General features: G+C 37.6%; 1 protein-coding gene across 3 annotated transcripts in view; it reads left to right on the top strand.

The window, feature by feature from the left end:
* The window catches only part of CACNA2D3 (calcium voltage-gated channel auxiliary subunit alpha2delta 3), a 1,031,774-nt gene that overhangs the window by 654,558 nt on the left and 360,028 nt on the right, over positions 1 to 17,188 (top strand). For all 3 annotated transcript variants that reach the window (XM_074284452.1, XM_074284451.1, XM_074284453.1), the window contains exon 12: positions 8,682 to 8,760. In XM_074284452.1, coding sequence (XP_074140553.1) covers positions 8,682 to 8,760 — 79 coding nt within the window. The remainder of the gene's footprint in view (positions 1 to 8,681; positions 8,761 to 17,188) is intronic.

Raw genomic sequence — 17,188 nt, 5'->3', positions numbered from 1 at the left:
AAGGCATCTGATGAAAAAGTGATGAGGCAGCATGCTCTAGGCATGAGTCAAAGACATACCTAACCCCCACTCACATGCATGTACACACATAGGTACACATCTATATACAGTACATACCCATAGTTACATACAATGCACATGTGCACACATAATGTATCCATATGCACACATGTACATGTGTATACACAAAAACAAGAGTACTTCTCATTTTGATGAGTTGTCTTCTAGACCAGAGTTAATCAGTCCCCTGGAGGATTTTACTGTGAATTCCCCTCAGAAACATCTCTACCAACCTAATTGCTAATGTCTCACTTGGCAATCTGCTTTATCTTAGAAGGGACACTTAAAACTTGGTTGGACATCAAAGACACTGAGGTCATCACAACATCCCAAGCCATCAGTTATTGAGACTTTTGCCCTGACATTGGACTTCCATGACTTTGGAAGAGAGAATAAGGCTGATGACCAAAGTCGATTCACACAAAGTCAAAATATCACCCCATGAAGTCATTGGTCCTCTCCAAAACAAAGGATGAACATCATCATAGTGCACTCTAGTAATTCTTCCTTTACTCACTAAACATCTTGCTGGCCATCTCCCTTGCTGTGGTACACACTCCACTTTTTAGAGGAGCTACAGTTAAGGGGATGGCTTTGTGAGGTTGGATAAGGAGGGTCTATCTTATAACATGAAGGTTGGATTGGAATGAAGGATAGCTAGTCTAAATGGACCAAAGATGTCCTGCTACTATGTTCCTTTAACTTGATAGAATATAATTACTACACATTAGCTATTATATTATTAATACATTATCATCAATTAATAAAATTAATATGAATAATATATTATAGTTTAAATATAATCATAATTATAGTATTTTTTAGGAATATAAATTAACCCAAAGGATCCAGAAAACACAAAATAATTACTAGTTATTTATGGAAGTGCTACAGTTTGGAGGTCAAGAAATTGTAACCCAGGGCTTGCTTTTCTCAAGGCAATGTTGTATTGTTGTGTTCTTTAAAACTGTTGTATTCTTTAAAATTGACATTAATATAATCACATTTGAATCCAAGTGGCCTGCCTGGCATTATCACTGTTGCTAATTGGCCTGGCCATTTACGATAGTCCCACATTTTATAATAGTAACATTCAATTTATTGCAAAGGCACCTGTGTTGAAGACAAAAGAGAAAAATGTGGGTCTCAATCCATTGCCCTGTATTCTAGAAGATTAAGAGAATTCTCTATCATCCCACAGCTAGTAATTGTCATCAGTGAGATTAGAACCAAATCTAGAGTTCTGTCCATCAAATGAATAATTTTTCGATGGCCAACTCATGCTTCTGCAAGCTAGAATTCTGGGGGACATTGAACCATGGGTCCACAATCAAGTCACTCCCTTCATTAACTTCTACTTTCCTCTTGTACTAAATGGCTTCTGGGTTTCTCCATCTGTCAAATGAGAGAATTGTACTTGACAAACGTCCAAGGTCCATTCCCATATTTAGAGCTGTGATCATACAAATCTGATTTCATTCATAGGCTCTGTAATGTTCATGGGGAGAATGAATGGGACTCTTTACTTTCTTCTGCATTCCCAATAACTTTCTGTTTTTAGGAATTCAACTGTGTCTTAATTATTTTCTATTAATTAAAATAAACCACAAAACCAGAAATATTTCCAAAGGATATTCTGGCTCAATAGAGTCTATCCTGCTGCACTGTTTATAAGGAAGATTAATATTGACAATGATTTATGAGGTATTTCTTAAAGAAAATCTAGTCTGCTTATTCCTCTTCTTTATAGGAATAAAAGCTTTTCTATAAGATTGCTTCCTCTCCACTTGCCATCAGTCAAACTGGCTAATCACATCAAATGTTCTTTTTTGTAGATCTGGAGTTCCAATGTGTTCAGAGTACTAGAAATAAAAAATGATCCTCATCTTCCTCTTCCTCACATCATCTTGGCTATTTGTTTGATATTTGAAATCTAGTGACATCTTTAGAAAAAAGCAAATTCAATAGCTTTTCTTAAGGGACATTGTGGTTCTGTCATTTCCAATCATGTTTGACTTTAATGAGCCCATCTGGGATTTCCTTGGAAAAATATTATGGAATATTTGCCTGTTCCTTTTCCAAATCATTTTACAATTGAGAAAACTGAAATAAACATGCTTAAATGACTTGCCCAAAGTCATACAGCTAGAAAGTGTCTGAGGCTGACTTGACTGTTCATGAGCTTATCTGGGATTTTCTTGGAAAAAGATTCTGGGATATTTTTTTCTTTTCCTTCTCCAAATCAGATGAGAAAACTGAAATAAAGAGGCTTAAATAACTTGCCCAAAGTCATACACCTAGAAAGTATCTGGATCTGGTTTTGAACTCAGGCTTTCTGATTCTGAACCCAGTGCTCTATCCACTATCCTACCCAGTTGTCTTAAGAGACCTTAGCAGAATGACTAAAGGAGAAATATAGGCAAAGTTTGTCATCTGTCTCCTTGGGAGATGAGTTAGATGATTCCAAATTCACAATCTCTGAAAGAGCAGGTGTAGATTCCAGGTAGGTGTTCTTTACCAGTATTTATGATTTTGTGTGTTGAAATGCTTAGAAGTGTTGAGAAAAGGTAGATTCTCATACAAGATTACACTAGAATACTTGGCGACTATATTAATGAACGAAGAAAGGAAAGGAGAGGAGAGCAGAGGAGATGAGATAGAGAAGATGAGAGCAGAGGAGAGGAGAGGAGAGCAGAGGAGAGGAGAGGAGAGCAGAGGAGAGGAGAGGAGAGCAGAGGAGAGGAGAAGGGAGGAAGGGAGGGAGGAAACATTCTAGCAGTCTAATTTCCAATTTCCTCTTCTATAAAATGGGGATAACAAGAGCATCTAATGCCCAGAATTGTGTGAAGATGAAATGAGATCTGTATGTAAATGTATGTTTTAAAAAAAAAAACATCTTAGGGGGCAGCTAGGTGGTGTAGGAGATAGAATACCAGCCCTGAAGTCAGGAACACCTGAGTTCAAATTTGGCCTCAAACACTTAACACTTCCTAACTTTGTGACCTGGGCAAGTCACTTAACCCCAATTGCCTCAGGAAAAACAACAACAACAACAACAACAACAACAACAACAGCAAAACACCTTAAAATTCTATTTAAATGTCACTGAGAGGTCTATAGGCATTTTGAAACAGGAAATGTTTCATTTGTGTACTTTTATCCTCAGTGCTGAGACAGGTTTTCTATTTAGTTTTGTTTCTGTTTCCTTCTTGTCTTTCTGTTTTCACTGATGGTAACTTTTCCTTTTTTTAGGTCATTTGCCAAAAAGACTATTGAGGAACATAATGCCTCCTTCAAGGGGAGGAAGTTCATCAAGGAGTCTCTGGCTCTTTCCACTTTAAGTAGAGCTCCTTCAGGGAAATCCAAATTCTGACACAGATGAACAAAGACCTATGAGACTTGGAATGCATTTTTGTCAGGAGCAATCAGCCTTTTGCCCTGAGTTTGGCGCACCCCAGTTGGTTTTCCAAGCAGGTTGCCATCTTTCAGAATTTGGAATCCCAGAAGTTTTGCAATGCCCTGAAGCAAGAATGTGAACCTTTAATTCTTCAGAGAAAAGAAACTGTATAGCAGAGCTTTCCTTTTTTCCTTTCTTAATTTTATATTCTTTTTTTTTCCTTTGAAAGCTTGTGGAGCCTGGCAGTCATTAGCTTTTATTCCAAAACAAATGGCCCCATGGCTGTTTGCTATTTCCTCTGAGAGAGGTGACATCAAGGCCCTTATGCCCATGTGAGCTTAGTCACAGCCCTAAGAATATCAGTGGTTTTCCTCTTGTTTCATTTTCAAGAAAATCATGATCTCTAGCCAAAAGTCTATAATAATAATAATAATAATAATAATAATAATAATAATAATAATAATAATAATAATAATAATTTATATTAATAACTATGAAAATAATAGCAAGCATTTATGTACTTCATTAATGTTTGCAAAGTGTTTCATACTAATTATCTTATTTTATCCTCACCAAGAACCCTGGGAGGAATGTGATTCTCTGACCCCTGCTTTATCTTATGGCCTCCAAAGAGATATAGAAAAGAAAGTTATTGTATTGGAAGAATTCTAAATAAAAGTAACCCCATACTGAGAGCTTGTAAACCTTTAGGCACATCAGCAAACTCTTCCAATCCCAATTTTCTTCTCTCCAAAATGAGGGGTGGTACTGATGTTCTCTGAAGTCCTTTCTCGTTCTCTAAAAAAAATCCCCTAATATTATCTTCTGATCTGAACTTTTTTGCTTCCTTGCCTCCTTCTTCTTTATTTTCTTTCCTCCTTCTCTCTCTCAGAAATTCAGAACCTCTGCATTAGCTGGGCACACTCAAGCAAAACAAATGCCCACATTTAGTCACTATTCCCACCAATGCTTTCCAGAACCAGTATAACAGTCTCTCATTTCTCCTCTGTCATGAGCTGAGCCTGGTGAGCAGTTAAATTTAATTATAAAAATCAAAAATGTGTATATTTATAATTTAAATCCTGGGTAGTAACTTAGATGCCTGAGTTCTTAAGCATTTCAGATAAGAGTAAATTGTTCACCTGGTATACAATTCACTTCACTCTGCATCAGTATATAGCAATCTATCTTCCCAGGTTTCTCTGAAACTGTTCTTTTCATCATTTTTTTAGTCACAGTGTCCCTTAGTTCATAGTGTTCTAATGCATCCATGTACAACAATTTGAATTTGTTTAATCATTTCCCAACTATTCAGCACTTTCTTCTGTTTTTTTTTTTTTTTTTTTGGCCTCCCATAAGCTCCTGTAAATAATTTTTGTTCAGTTAGGATTTTCTGCTCATTCTTTGATCTTTTTAGGGTATGTATGCCAGTGGAATATGGGGTCAAAAAAGCATGTACTATCTATTAACTTTATGGACATAGCTTCAAATTGATTTTCAGAATTGCAGGACGCCTTCACATCTCCATAAATATTTATATTGTATATTTAATATTCCTTTTTCCCTTCAAAATTTACATTTGTCATTTTTTCTTTTCTTTTCTTTTTTTCCATCATTTCAATCTATGTGAAATAGAACCACAGAATTGCTATAATTTGCATTTTTCTAATTTATAACTTTTTTATTTGGCTCTAGATAGAATAGCTTTCTTCTTTGCTATCTGTCAGTCTATAATTGATCTTATGATCTTATTCAAAGACAAAAACTTCAATGCAATCCAATAAGCATTTCCTAGGCCCCTATATTGTGCTAGGTTCTCTGTGAGGTTTTATGGAAACACATTTAAAAAGCAAAAGGAAATGGTCTCTGTCCTGAAGCGTACATTCTCCTGTAGGGAAATGTATGTATGGAAAAGTAAATGCAAAGATCACACAAAGTAAATATATACCATTGGAGGGAAGGTAAATGAATGCTTATGTGACATAGACATGATGTAAGACTTCAGCTTTCTTTGGGGTCAAGGGTTCCAAAGAGGGGAGATGAGATAAATATATGTAGATAAAAGTATCTATGGCGAGTGTCCTGCATTAAGACTCAAAATTCTTGGATCCAAATCTTCCTCCTCTAGCATTGTTGTTTGATTCTAGGAAGGCCTTTCAGTCTCACTGTTCCCAATTGAACAATGAGGGAGTTGCATGTAATAGTCACTAAGGTTCTTTTTACTTTCAAAATCTTACAATCTTGAAACTTGTCCCTAAGACTGTCCTAGAGGGTGGTAAATCCTGCCTAAACATGTATCGAGTCTTTTGTTGACTATAGATGGTAATTCACATCAAAAAGCACAATATATAATATACTTATTTCCTAGAATGTGTTAGTTCATGGGTTGGTAACAAGGATTCATGCTTTGTTATGGGGGACCATACAAAAAACAAAGCCTAGCTTTTCCCCTATCTCTTCATCCATCATAAAATTCGAGAGAGCTGAAATGGACCTCAAAGGTTGCAGTCTTGAGCCCCACTCATTTCATGGATGAGGGAAATGGCGCAGAGAGCCTTGGTATATCTCTTAAGGTCATATAAATACAGTGTCAGAGGAAGATTTTGAATCTAAGTCTTCAGACTATTGAGTTGGGATTTTCATCTTCCTCACTAATGCTGTTACTCTCTCCCCCCCAAAAAAATCAGTGATTTTCCTTTCCAGGGAAGTCTCCTTTAAGGCAGATGCCTTCTTGGATCATAATATTTTTAGAGAACTTCTCTCCTCAACTTTTGAGAGTCCAAGGAATATAGGGAGCCTCAGCCAAGTAAGAAGCATGCAGTGCTCCAGAGAAAGTAACTCTCCTAGGGCCTCTCCTAGGGCTTTGAGGGAACTATAACATGCTGCTCCTGAATCTATTACAACAATTATAATCTATTTCCTAGTGAATGGTATTGTGCTGATTAAACACTGGAGAAATAAGTCAATTGGTTAATCAGCATATATTATAAAGTTTATTCAGGGGAGTCAGTTCTGGGAAAACAGAGACAAATAAGCTGCCATAAGAGACATATATTCTAATGAACAGAAGCATAGAAGGTCCATTTAGTCTCATCTAAGTCTTGCTGGTAGAGGCTTTATTTCCATTAATGTCCACTCTGTTGTTACATTTTGGAAAACATACTAGTTTATGTACATAATCAGACACATAATTAGATAACTACAGCTTATTAAGGCTTGTGTGGACTTGCAATTTTTCAATCACTAGAATTATCTAATAATTTTAACTTGAAATATAGATTTCTAGATGATTAAAACTAGCACCCAATTATTTTATGTTTCTCATAAAAGAACTGCTGATGTACACATTTAGTATGTATCTCAATCATTTCACATTCATAATCAGATAAGTGAGTGTTTAAATTAGGTTTAATTAGTTCTTATCAGAGCTGCAAGAAGTAACTTTGCCAGAGAATCTAAATGAAAGACTCAGGAAATCTTCAATACAACCAATTCCGGATCCCTTGGCTTAGGGGGTTCCAGGATTTGTTTCATGGAAGCCTTGATTTATAAGAAAATCGTTTCAGGGATTTTGGAGAACAGCCACAAAGGAACTTAGAACTTGCCTAGTATCTTGTATATTTTAAGAAGCACCAGATGGTTCAAAAGTTTCATTTGTTGATTCACTTCAACTTCAATTCAATTCAATTCAATATTGACCAAGTCCCTGAACATGGTGGCTCTTTTCCATAAGATTTGGGAATTTAAAAAATGGAACCAAAATCAATCCACATCCTAAGGGAGAATACATGGAACATGGGGTGGTAAACAAAGAATATATTGTGCACAAGTATTTATGAGTAATATAATATGTATTTGTAAATTTGTAAATAGTAATTACCAAGTAATATAACTGTACTACAAAAGAATACAAGCAAATTTCAGGAGTTTGGAAATGTTAATACCCGGACAGAAACAGAAAGGACTCACCAGCAAATGTCAGCTGAGTTGTGTCTTCAAGGGAGCTAGGGATTCCAAAATGATGGAAAAAGAACTGGATTCAATTATCCCCAAATGGCTGCCATCTCTCACCCAAGTCAGCTGCTTTACAAGTAATTATAGTGTGTATATAAGGGAAAAGGGGTAAATATAAAAGAGTTTATTCAACTTACACCGACTTTTACCTAGTCAAAAACTCTGAGTTTGTAGCCTGCTTTTTCATTCAAAGCTTATGCCCACAGTCTTAATGAAACAAGTGGTCTTAATGGCTCCTTGGATCACAGACATCTAAAAATCTCTCAAATCCATCACAAATTGAACTGAATGAAAAAGCTTTTATTAACCACCAATTACGTACAAGCTCACAGTTATAGAAAGTAATGAATCCAGAGCAAATGTAACTTAACCCAATTTAATAATCATGTATTAAGCATCAATCAGATACAAGTATATAAAGCTAAAAACAGTTAACAAATACAGAGCAAATTCAACTCAGTCCAATTCAATAAGTATTCATTATATACCAACTATACAAGTATATATGACACAAAGAAACAAATCCATAACATGTTTAATGCAATAGAAGTGACTAAGTATTTCTTAGCTCATTTTTGTATTGAAAATTTAAAGAGAAGCAAAAGGAACAGTCCTTGCTGGTAGGGATCCAGTATTTGCATAGTTAGATTAAAATAATAGTTAATATTAGGTAAAATAATTAGGTAATAATAGGTAAAATAATATTTAGAATGGAGAATCATCTAAATATTATTTTACCTATTATTACCTAATTATTAATAATTAGGCAAATTGGGCAAGGCTTCTTGAGAAAATGGCATTGGAGATAAGCTGTCACGTATCTCTGTTAACTGGGCCAATCTAGTCTGTCTAGAGTTTTGTCTCCTTGGCACTTAGCAGAAGGCCTAGCCCAAAGCTGGCACTTAATAAATGCTCATTGAAATGGCTAAACTTAAACAGGAGAGGAATGATTCGGAATCTCCTCTGGCTGCAGCCAGGGCTTCGGTATCTCCACCCCCACCAATGACAACCATAGCCATATGGCTCCAGAAGAACAAAGGAGCCCATTTGCCCTTTGTTACCAAACAGCCCCACTCCAGATCTCTTAAATATGACCCTACAGATGTGAAGCATGAAGGCATTAATAGGAGCTGAACCACCCAGGGCCCGCCAGCCCCAGCATATGCCAGCCAGCCCCAAGGGAATGCTAATTCATTCTTTCTGCTTTCAGGTCCGCATCTTTACATATCTGATAGGAAGAGAAGCCGCATTTGCCGACAACCTCAAATGGATGGCCTGTGCCAACAAAGGTCTGTTTGCCCTCTACAAGTGGGATGTGTGGGTAAGGGGATGTTATACCAAATGATTGGGAAATCTTTCAGAGTCCTAGAACAAATCTCAGAGTTGCACTTGGAAAAACAAAACACTATAATTAAATGAGCTTTTCAGTGAACTTCCTAAAAAAGAATTTCCTTGTAAATATATACACAAGCTCATATATGTATGTCTATGCTTATATATGTATACATCTATTAAAATGATGAATAAACATGTTTTTTGCAATACATTATAACTATTTAACTTGGGAAGGGGTGGACATCTCAATAGTCACTTCAGAGAAATTCTTCACTCCTGGGAGCTTTAATTCTGTATCTAGTTATGACATCTGTTAGTTCCTTTTCCTCTATAAGCCACATCTTTTTCACCTGAAATTAGAGAGGGAAAGAGTGGAAGAAGACAAAAGTTTTATATAATTCTCCAACTTTGTGATTCTATCCCCAATTATGTTTTGTCCACTTGCTGCCTTGCCTCCCTCTCAAACAACAGAAATGCCATCTTGCTCTAAATAATGAACTTGGCCTTGATTCAAAATTTGAGGTAGGTCAGGAAGAGAGGAGAGAGGACAGAGGTTCACTTCTGCATGAACTTGATGGTCATCTAGCCACAAAGTCATTGTAAGACAGCAGTATCCCGGTCCAAAGGAAAACTGGAATACTATCTCCCTTTCTGAGGGATGCTTTTTCTCATTTTTCCCCTTTTATCTTTGGTCTTGAAAAAAGCAACTAGAAATTTTCCTTGCAATTTTTTGTTATTATTTGTGCCACATCCAATTAGGATACCTTCCATCATCCAGTATCCACTTAGTCACGGGTTATTGTTTTTACCACTGTCTATGTCCAGCTGATGGAAATTACTGAAATTGAAATCTTGTCTTAATCAACTAATATTACACCATAATTGAGTTTTAGTCATTGTTTACAAGAATCTTTGAAGAAGACTTTTGAAGATGATTTAACCAACAAAGTCCTTTTAGGGACTGACTTAAAAGTGGAGCCCTTTGGATTTATAAGGCCTGAACACAACTATTTGACAATCCCAGGAGACAAGGGAGTGAAGCCACTGGACTGGACCCATCTGAGCAAGATGGCCTCCATGTGCTTCCCATCCTATACATATCCACCAGTGTCCCTCAGAGTTGAGAGTTGAAGAGACCTTAGGGATCATCCAGTCCAGTTATTTAATTTTATAGATGAGGAAATTGAGGACCAGAATAAGGAAATTTTGCTCTTTATAGTAGTTCTTGATACACCCAACAGCATCAATTATTGCTATTTTTGACATCATTCTATAACAGTAATTTAGATTTTGCAAATAATTTTATTAAAATCATCTCATTTGAATCTTACTGACATCTCTCAGTATCACTTTCCTTATGTATAAAAAAGAGCATGTTGGATTATATGAATTAATCTTCAAAGTCTCCAACTTTAAATTCACTATCTCATGAATATCCCTATACACTAAAGAGTGGTTAATTATTTGTTGTCCTTTATTCTCAAAAAGGGCCAAGCTAAATTCTGAAGTTAGGACTGTGTCCATTTCACAGATAATATAACCAAGGTGGTTAATGACTTGCTGACATCATGTAAGAAGCAGAATATGAGGGAGTCTTATTTCATTCTTGTGGCCCTTATTGAATGAGTTCCCTTCATCAGCTTCCATGTGTATTCTCTTTCTGATCTGTTTCTGCCTATCTTCCCAGCACCAGTCAGCTTTCTTTGGCCCTCTTCTCAGTTATAAGCACTCTTCAATGTCAGATATCATCTAACACCGGGGCTCACCCCAGATTCTTTGCCTCCAAATCCCACCCTTTTTCCACTATCCTTAAGTCCTCCTCCTCCTTGGTTTCCTCCATTTCCCTGATGTTCCTTCTCGGGAATAGAAACCCATTGTTTATCTCAGCTCAGTCACAAAGTTATCATCAAAATATGAGGCTACTATTCTCAATGTGCAAATAAAGATAGGCTAGTAGTGGCGCCAGTGATGGGGCATTTTATATCTTACTGTATCAGGAAACCAGGATCCACCATTGGCCATTAATTCAATCACCGTTTACAGTCTCAGATTGTTCAAAATTGGAAGGGAGAGAAGCATTTTTTTCTTGGCCAAATTCTTGTACTGAATAGAGCATGGTAGCCCAGGAAATCACACATGGCCCAGCAGGGACAGTCCAAAGCCTGACTGAACAACTAGGACAAAGTCAAAGTCTTTTATGGCACAAAAGTTAAGGGAGTTTGCATGTCACTGAGGTCAGTGATCCCAAATCAATTTTCCTTGCAGAGATTTTCCCATTGGGAATCTCAAAACCAACAGGAGAGTTTCCGAAGCACTCAGCTGACTAGCCCATGGCTAGCAGAACTCTTGGCATGGAAAAGGATCTCCTGGGAAACATACACTACCTTGTAAGAGTTCTTCAAATCCTCAGATCCAATGGCAAAACCATGAGAGCCCAGAGCCACATTTTTTCTTTCACATTGTTTGCATAAATAGGGCATATCTGAAGGGAGCTTGGCTTTAATGAGGCAAAACAGCAAACCATTTAAAAAACATTAAAGCATTCCCAACAATGACTCCCCAGTAGAACTGTTTATGCAATCCACTGCTCTCATTTTCCACTGTTGGGTAGGCAAGTGCATGTGACCAACCTAATGCTGGGAGATCAGCTCAGATATTGGGAGGTGGGGTGGGGAGATGGAAAATTCCCTGTTGTGCTGGATGCTACATGTGAAAATAGGCAACAAATACTTCTCCAGTTCCAGATACTTTCAATGGAAAATTTGTCAGTTGCAAATAAATAAACAAAAGGATTTTTACAAAAGACCATTATTAAATGCTAGTTCAATTTTTCCTTTCTTGATAAAAGTGACTATTTCTCTGCTTATTTTTAGATATTTAGAGCTGAAAGAGATCTTAGAGATCATACAGTTCAACTGTTATTATTTTACAGATGAGGAGACTGAGTCACAGGGAAGTCAATCATTTCCTTGAGTCATACAGTTAAAGAGTCTGAACAGATTGTGAACTCTTTCTGACTCTATATCTAGCTGTCATTCTATGATTCTATCTAGTTAATCTCTTCCTTTCTTGAAAGAGAGTGGTAACTTTCAGTATTCTATAGATGAACTTCCTCAGGACCCTTCATCTTACCCTGTGGACATATCTATTGGCTTCCTGTTTAATAGAGAGGGGAAGAAAGACCACCATTAGGAACCCACCCAGACATCAGACTGGATCATCACATCAGATTTAGAACTGAAAACAATCTTAGAAACCATCTATTTCAATTCTCTCATTTTACAGATCATGAAACTGAGACCCAAGGGATTGAATGATTTGCCCAAAATCACAGTTAGATCTTAGGAATCAATGGACCTTGGCCAAGGCAAAAACGCTCCCCTTCCTTAAATTTCTGTCTCTTCTTCTATAAAAGGACATTTCATCCTTTTATAAGAATCTTAAGTCTAGAGCTGAAAAGGACCTTGGAGATTCCTTAGTCCAATTACCCTTGATTTTAGAGTTAAAGAAATTGAGGCACAGAAAAGGTACGCTCTATGATCTTTATTTAAGGACACACAAGTATTAAATACCTTAGGTGATATATGAACCCAGGTTCTCTTGCCTCCATGTGCAATTCCCTGGCCATGATGATTCCTCCTCTTTTGGAATACCAAGATGAATCAGTTCTTCTGGAACTCCATCTTAGGTCCTCCTAGAGCAGGGATTTTCAAACTATGGCCCTCGGGCCAGATGCAGCCCACTGAGGACATTGATGCGGCCCACCAGGTTATGGCAAATGGGCTGAGGGGTGGAGACGAAGTGTGAGCTTTTGTTTTTACTATAGTCTGGCCCTCCAACAGTCTGAGGGACAGTGAACTGGCCCCTATTTAAAAAGTTTGAGGACCACTGTGAGAATGGATTTGAATAAATGGGACTTCCACCAGATGATTTGATTGCTTAGAACTCTTGGGGAATATGACAGTCATCAATGAACTCCTTCTTCCCCTGTCTACCCAATGCAAAAGTTAAAAAAAATGAAAAGTTCTCCAATAATTTTATTAACTGCATAAATTCATTGCTTATTAGGGCTTAAGATAAGGACTAAAATGGAAAGAATTCTGATTTCTGTGTGATCTGAATGAAGTTTCCTTTTTACAGCTAATTAGCCTCAGCTCCAGACTGAGGGACTCGAAGGTCCCTTTCATTTTAAGGCCATAGCCCTGAGGAAGGAACCCTAGAGACATCAATTCAATCTGTTTACCATTTGTCCCAGAGAGTTGTCTAATGTCCCTAGCACCCCATTGTCCTGCCTTGATAATTGAAGGATCACTGGATTGGGATACAGGAAAAGCTCAGTTTGAATCCTATTAAGTCATTTGTGAACTGTAGGGTCCTGGACAAGTCCTTCTGTGCCTTATCTATAAAATGGGGGAAATAATAGCTTGCTAATCACAGAGCTGTTTTGAAGAGCAAATGAGAAAATGCAATATACTTTTCAAACCTTCAAAGAGAATATAAATGCTTGCTCTTATTATTAGTGGACTGCATTGCCTTGTAGTTAATATCCTTTTGTCATTGTGTTCATTTAAAAAAAAAAAATAAGGTTAAATACATAACAAAATACCAGGAAAATAGGGATTTGCATTTAAATGTGATGTTTGGGGTGAAACTCCATTAAAGGACTTGGCCCAGTGTCACTGGCCCTGTTCCAAGCCTCTGCAATTCTCTTAGGCAGAGCTCCTCCTGAATGTAGGCAGGCCTTGTGCCATGGGGGAATAAAAAAGCCAAGCTAGCTCCTTCTTGTTGCCAGGCTGTTATTTACTCTCAAAATCCATGCAAAGATTTAGCCCCATGGGTCTGTGCAAAGGCTGAAATGGGACTATAGATCATGGAGAGAACTTTGTCAACACAACATTTATTAAGTGTCCACTATAATCGAGAAAGTGTTTGTGTGTATGTGTGTGTGTGTGTGTGTGTGTGTGTGTGTGTGTGTGTGTGTGTGTAGTATGGTTTAGCAAGACAATTTCACCTGCTTTTCAGAAGTTTCCATTGTGGTGGAGGGATAGGTCAGTCCCACTTAGACATAAATCACAATATAAGAATCCTGCCTAAGAAAGGCTTTAGTTAAGCAGTAAAATTCAGTGGGAGGCAATGTCTAGAGCAATGTAAATGAAAATAACAAGAAAAAATAAAACAAAACAAGAAATAATAAGCACTGGAATTCTAATGACCAAGTTTGTCCTTTAAGAAAGCATTCAATCTTCTTTGTGAAAGTGGGGTGGGGGTTTGGGATTGTGGAACACTACATATACTGACAGACATGGTCAATGTATTGGTTATTTTTATTGAACCACATTTTTCTCCTCTTTTATATATATATATATATATATATATATATATATATATATATATATATATTTTTTGTTTAAGAAATGAGTGTGGCAGGGGAAGAGATTAACACAAAAGTGAGGTAATGTTCAAGCCTATCAACCAAAAGGAAGAATAGATAACATAATACCCTCAGGTAGTATTATGGATTGGGAATCTGGGAAAGGAGGAGGAGCCTAGAGTTGAGTTTTAAAGACTGTGTAGGACTTGAAAATGGCTAAGAGGAAAAAAGAAGGCCATGTCAGATATAGGGAGTCCAACAATGTTGGAAGCACACAGAATGTTTCCAGGGATCAAAACCCTGTTTGGTTGGAGGGTGGTGCAGTAGAAGGAAGATTGCTTCATAAAGCAAGAGTAATGAAGGCAGCAGAGCAGATGGGCTTACTTCAGTAGGAAGCCCTTAGAGGATAACTTTCTTAAATCTCTATATCAGACTGATTATTCCTATGGTGTTAAAATGAATGAATTGGACACAACAAAAGAGCAAAGGTGTAGAGACTTGGCTGGAAGCTTTCGCAGAGACCTAGGAAAAGGTGATAAAAATCTGGCATTTGGAGGGAAGAGACTGAGAGAGCACAGAGGAGATGGGTGTGAAAGTAGTGGTAAGAGAGACAATCAACCTAGGATCTGGAACTGAGGAGCGAAAAAAAGGAAAGACATATGAGATAGGTGCATAGAACAGAATTGGGCTGGATTGGACTAAAGTGAATAACCCATGTGACATTCATGGGAGACTGGGTAAATAACATTGCCACAGTGAGAAAAAAATCAAATCAGAAAGATGAGCAGCTTTAGGATGAAAAAGACAATGAGCTCACTTTGAGAATGCCTAGTTCTTATTGCTTGTAGGAAATGAGACACACAGAGTGAAAAAGGCAGAAAGACAAAGAGAGAGGGAAGGAGAGAGGGAGGGAGGGGGCAGAGAAGAGAGAGAGAGAGAGACAAGGACAGAGACAGAGAGAGACAGACAGACAGACAGAGACAGAGGAGATGAGACAAAGGCAGACAGACACAGACACAGAGAAACAGAGACAGATAGACATTCAGAGAGTGTATGTATCTTCTGAGTAATTGGGAGAAATGATCTAGAGCTCAGAAGAAAAAGTAAACCCAGAGATAAAGATCTGAAAGTCATTTGCATGGAGATGGTATGTAATGTTCTGGTTAGCCTTCTGAGGTCTTTGCACCAGCCTTCATTTCATCTGAGTAATCAGCAGGAGAATAGCCAGAGATAAAGTCCAAAAGTCTTTATTGTCTCCTTCTCAGTCCATCTCCTTGCCTGGGACTCGGCTAGCTTTCTTGAGGCCCTTCAGATGGGCCTTGGTCTCAGTGGGGGAAGCAGGAGAACAGGCCAGCCACCAAGAGGCTGATGAAAGTGGAATGTCTCTCTGAGTACCAGAGCTTGAGCTCCAGCCTCCAGTCCTCCTTCTTCTCTGAGTCTGTTAGATCCCTCCTGTAGGTCTGACTCTGACCTCTTAAATACTCTATTACAATTAAATCCATTTATCATACTGAGGAGTATAAGCCAATCATTATATCACTGGGGAACCATTATTTGTTGTAAGATTAATTCAATCATACTGAACTAGAGAACTATTAGTCACCATGCTACAGTAGATAACCATTGTCTTATCAGTTCCACTTAGTGAACACCTAGTTGAAAGAATCCTTGTTTCAAGTACATTTCTCCTGAGTTCTGGCCCATTATAAGGTTAGATGAAGCCAAGAGAATAAATGATGCTGCAAAGATTATGCAAAGATCAGACAAGAGACCAATCAACCCTTGAAGAATACCTATACTAGAGACTCTTCCAGGGAAGAATTCTGGGAAGATAGAGGAATATTTCAGAAAATCTCAAGCTCCCCGTATTTCCCCACAAACAGAACAAATGTTCACCTCAAGGTACATATAGACCACTGAAAAACAAAGAAGACTTGGGACAGATCAAGGTTCTTCCTACAATAATCCAAGAAGACCTGAAGAAGGATCCCAGTTTAGGGATTAAACAGTGTGAAAGTACAAACACTTCTAGGCTAGCTCTTTGGAAACAGCCTGCGGTAACTGAATATGGCTGGGTTGAATTGAACCACAGGAACTTTTACTTGACAACTTGAGGAGTCAGGGGTTTGAATCCTGAGGGAATCTCAGCTGATTAGGAACACCAGGCCTAGTTGAGCTGCAGGGATGGGTGAGAAGGAGCCAGGGCACTGGGAGAGTGCAGAAACAGCACAGCAGGGATATTGCTGGCTTCTGTCACTTGCAGGAGAGGGATGGTCTGATTTTGGGATTCCAGGTCAGAAGGGAAAGCTGAAATGAAGCTAGAGGCACCATTGCCTCCAGTCCAGGATTAGAGGTACTTACACTAATAGTTCTCATTACAAAAAGAGCAGGCAAAGAAGAAAGAACCCAACCATGAAAGCTTATGATAGAAAAAGAAAGACTGGAATTTATCTCCAGACTAAATAGAGTGAAGTTTTTTTTTGTTTTTTTTTTAAGCCTTTTATAGTTATGTTAAATGGCTATCTACCCAGAAAAAGATTATAAAAGAACTCAAAAAAGACTTCAAAAATGAAATGCGATTGAGGAAAAACAAACAAAAAAGGAGAAAATGTTAACCAATTAGAAAAGTAGAAAATTAAAGAAGAAAAGAGTACTTTGAAAATTAGAATTGGGCAAGGACAAGCCAGTGAAGCCATAAGAGACCAAGAAATAACCAAACAAAGTATAAAGAATAATAGAAGAGAATGTGTAACATAAGAGAAACAACAGATTTGAAGAATTGATTAGGAAGAAAAAAAATTTAAGAATAATTGGACTACCTGAAAGCTCTGACCAAAAAGAAGAACCTTGACACAAGAAAGGGGAGGGGAGGAAATAGGATAAGATGAGAAAGGGAAGTATATAGATTTATGGTAATAGGACAAGGTCTGTAGATTAATGGGAAAAGGATAAAGAAGGAGGGAAAGAGAGAGATAGGATAAGGTACAGAAGATATTTAGATTAAAGAGAGT

Source organism: Sminthopsis crassicaudata, chromosome 1, assembly GCF_048593235.1.
Source record: "Sminthopsis crassicaudata isolate SCR6 chromosome 1, ASM4859323v1, whole genome shotgun sequence".
Lineage (NCBI taxonomy): Eukaryota > Metazoa > Chordata > Mammalia > Dasyuromorphia > Dasyuridae > Sminthopsis > Sminthopsis crassicaudata.
The sequence above is the reverse complement of the archived record's forward strand: the minus strand, read 5'-3'. Positions and strand labels throughout refer to the sequence as shown.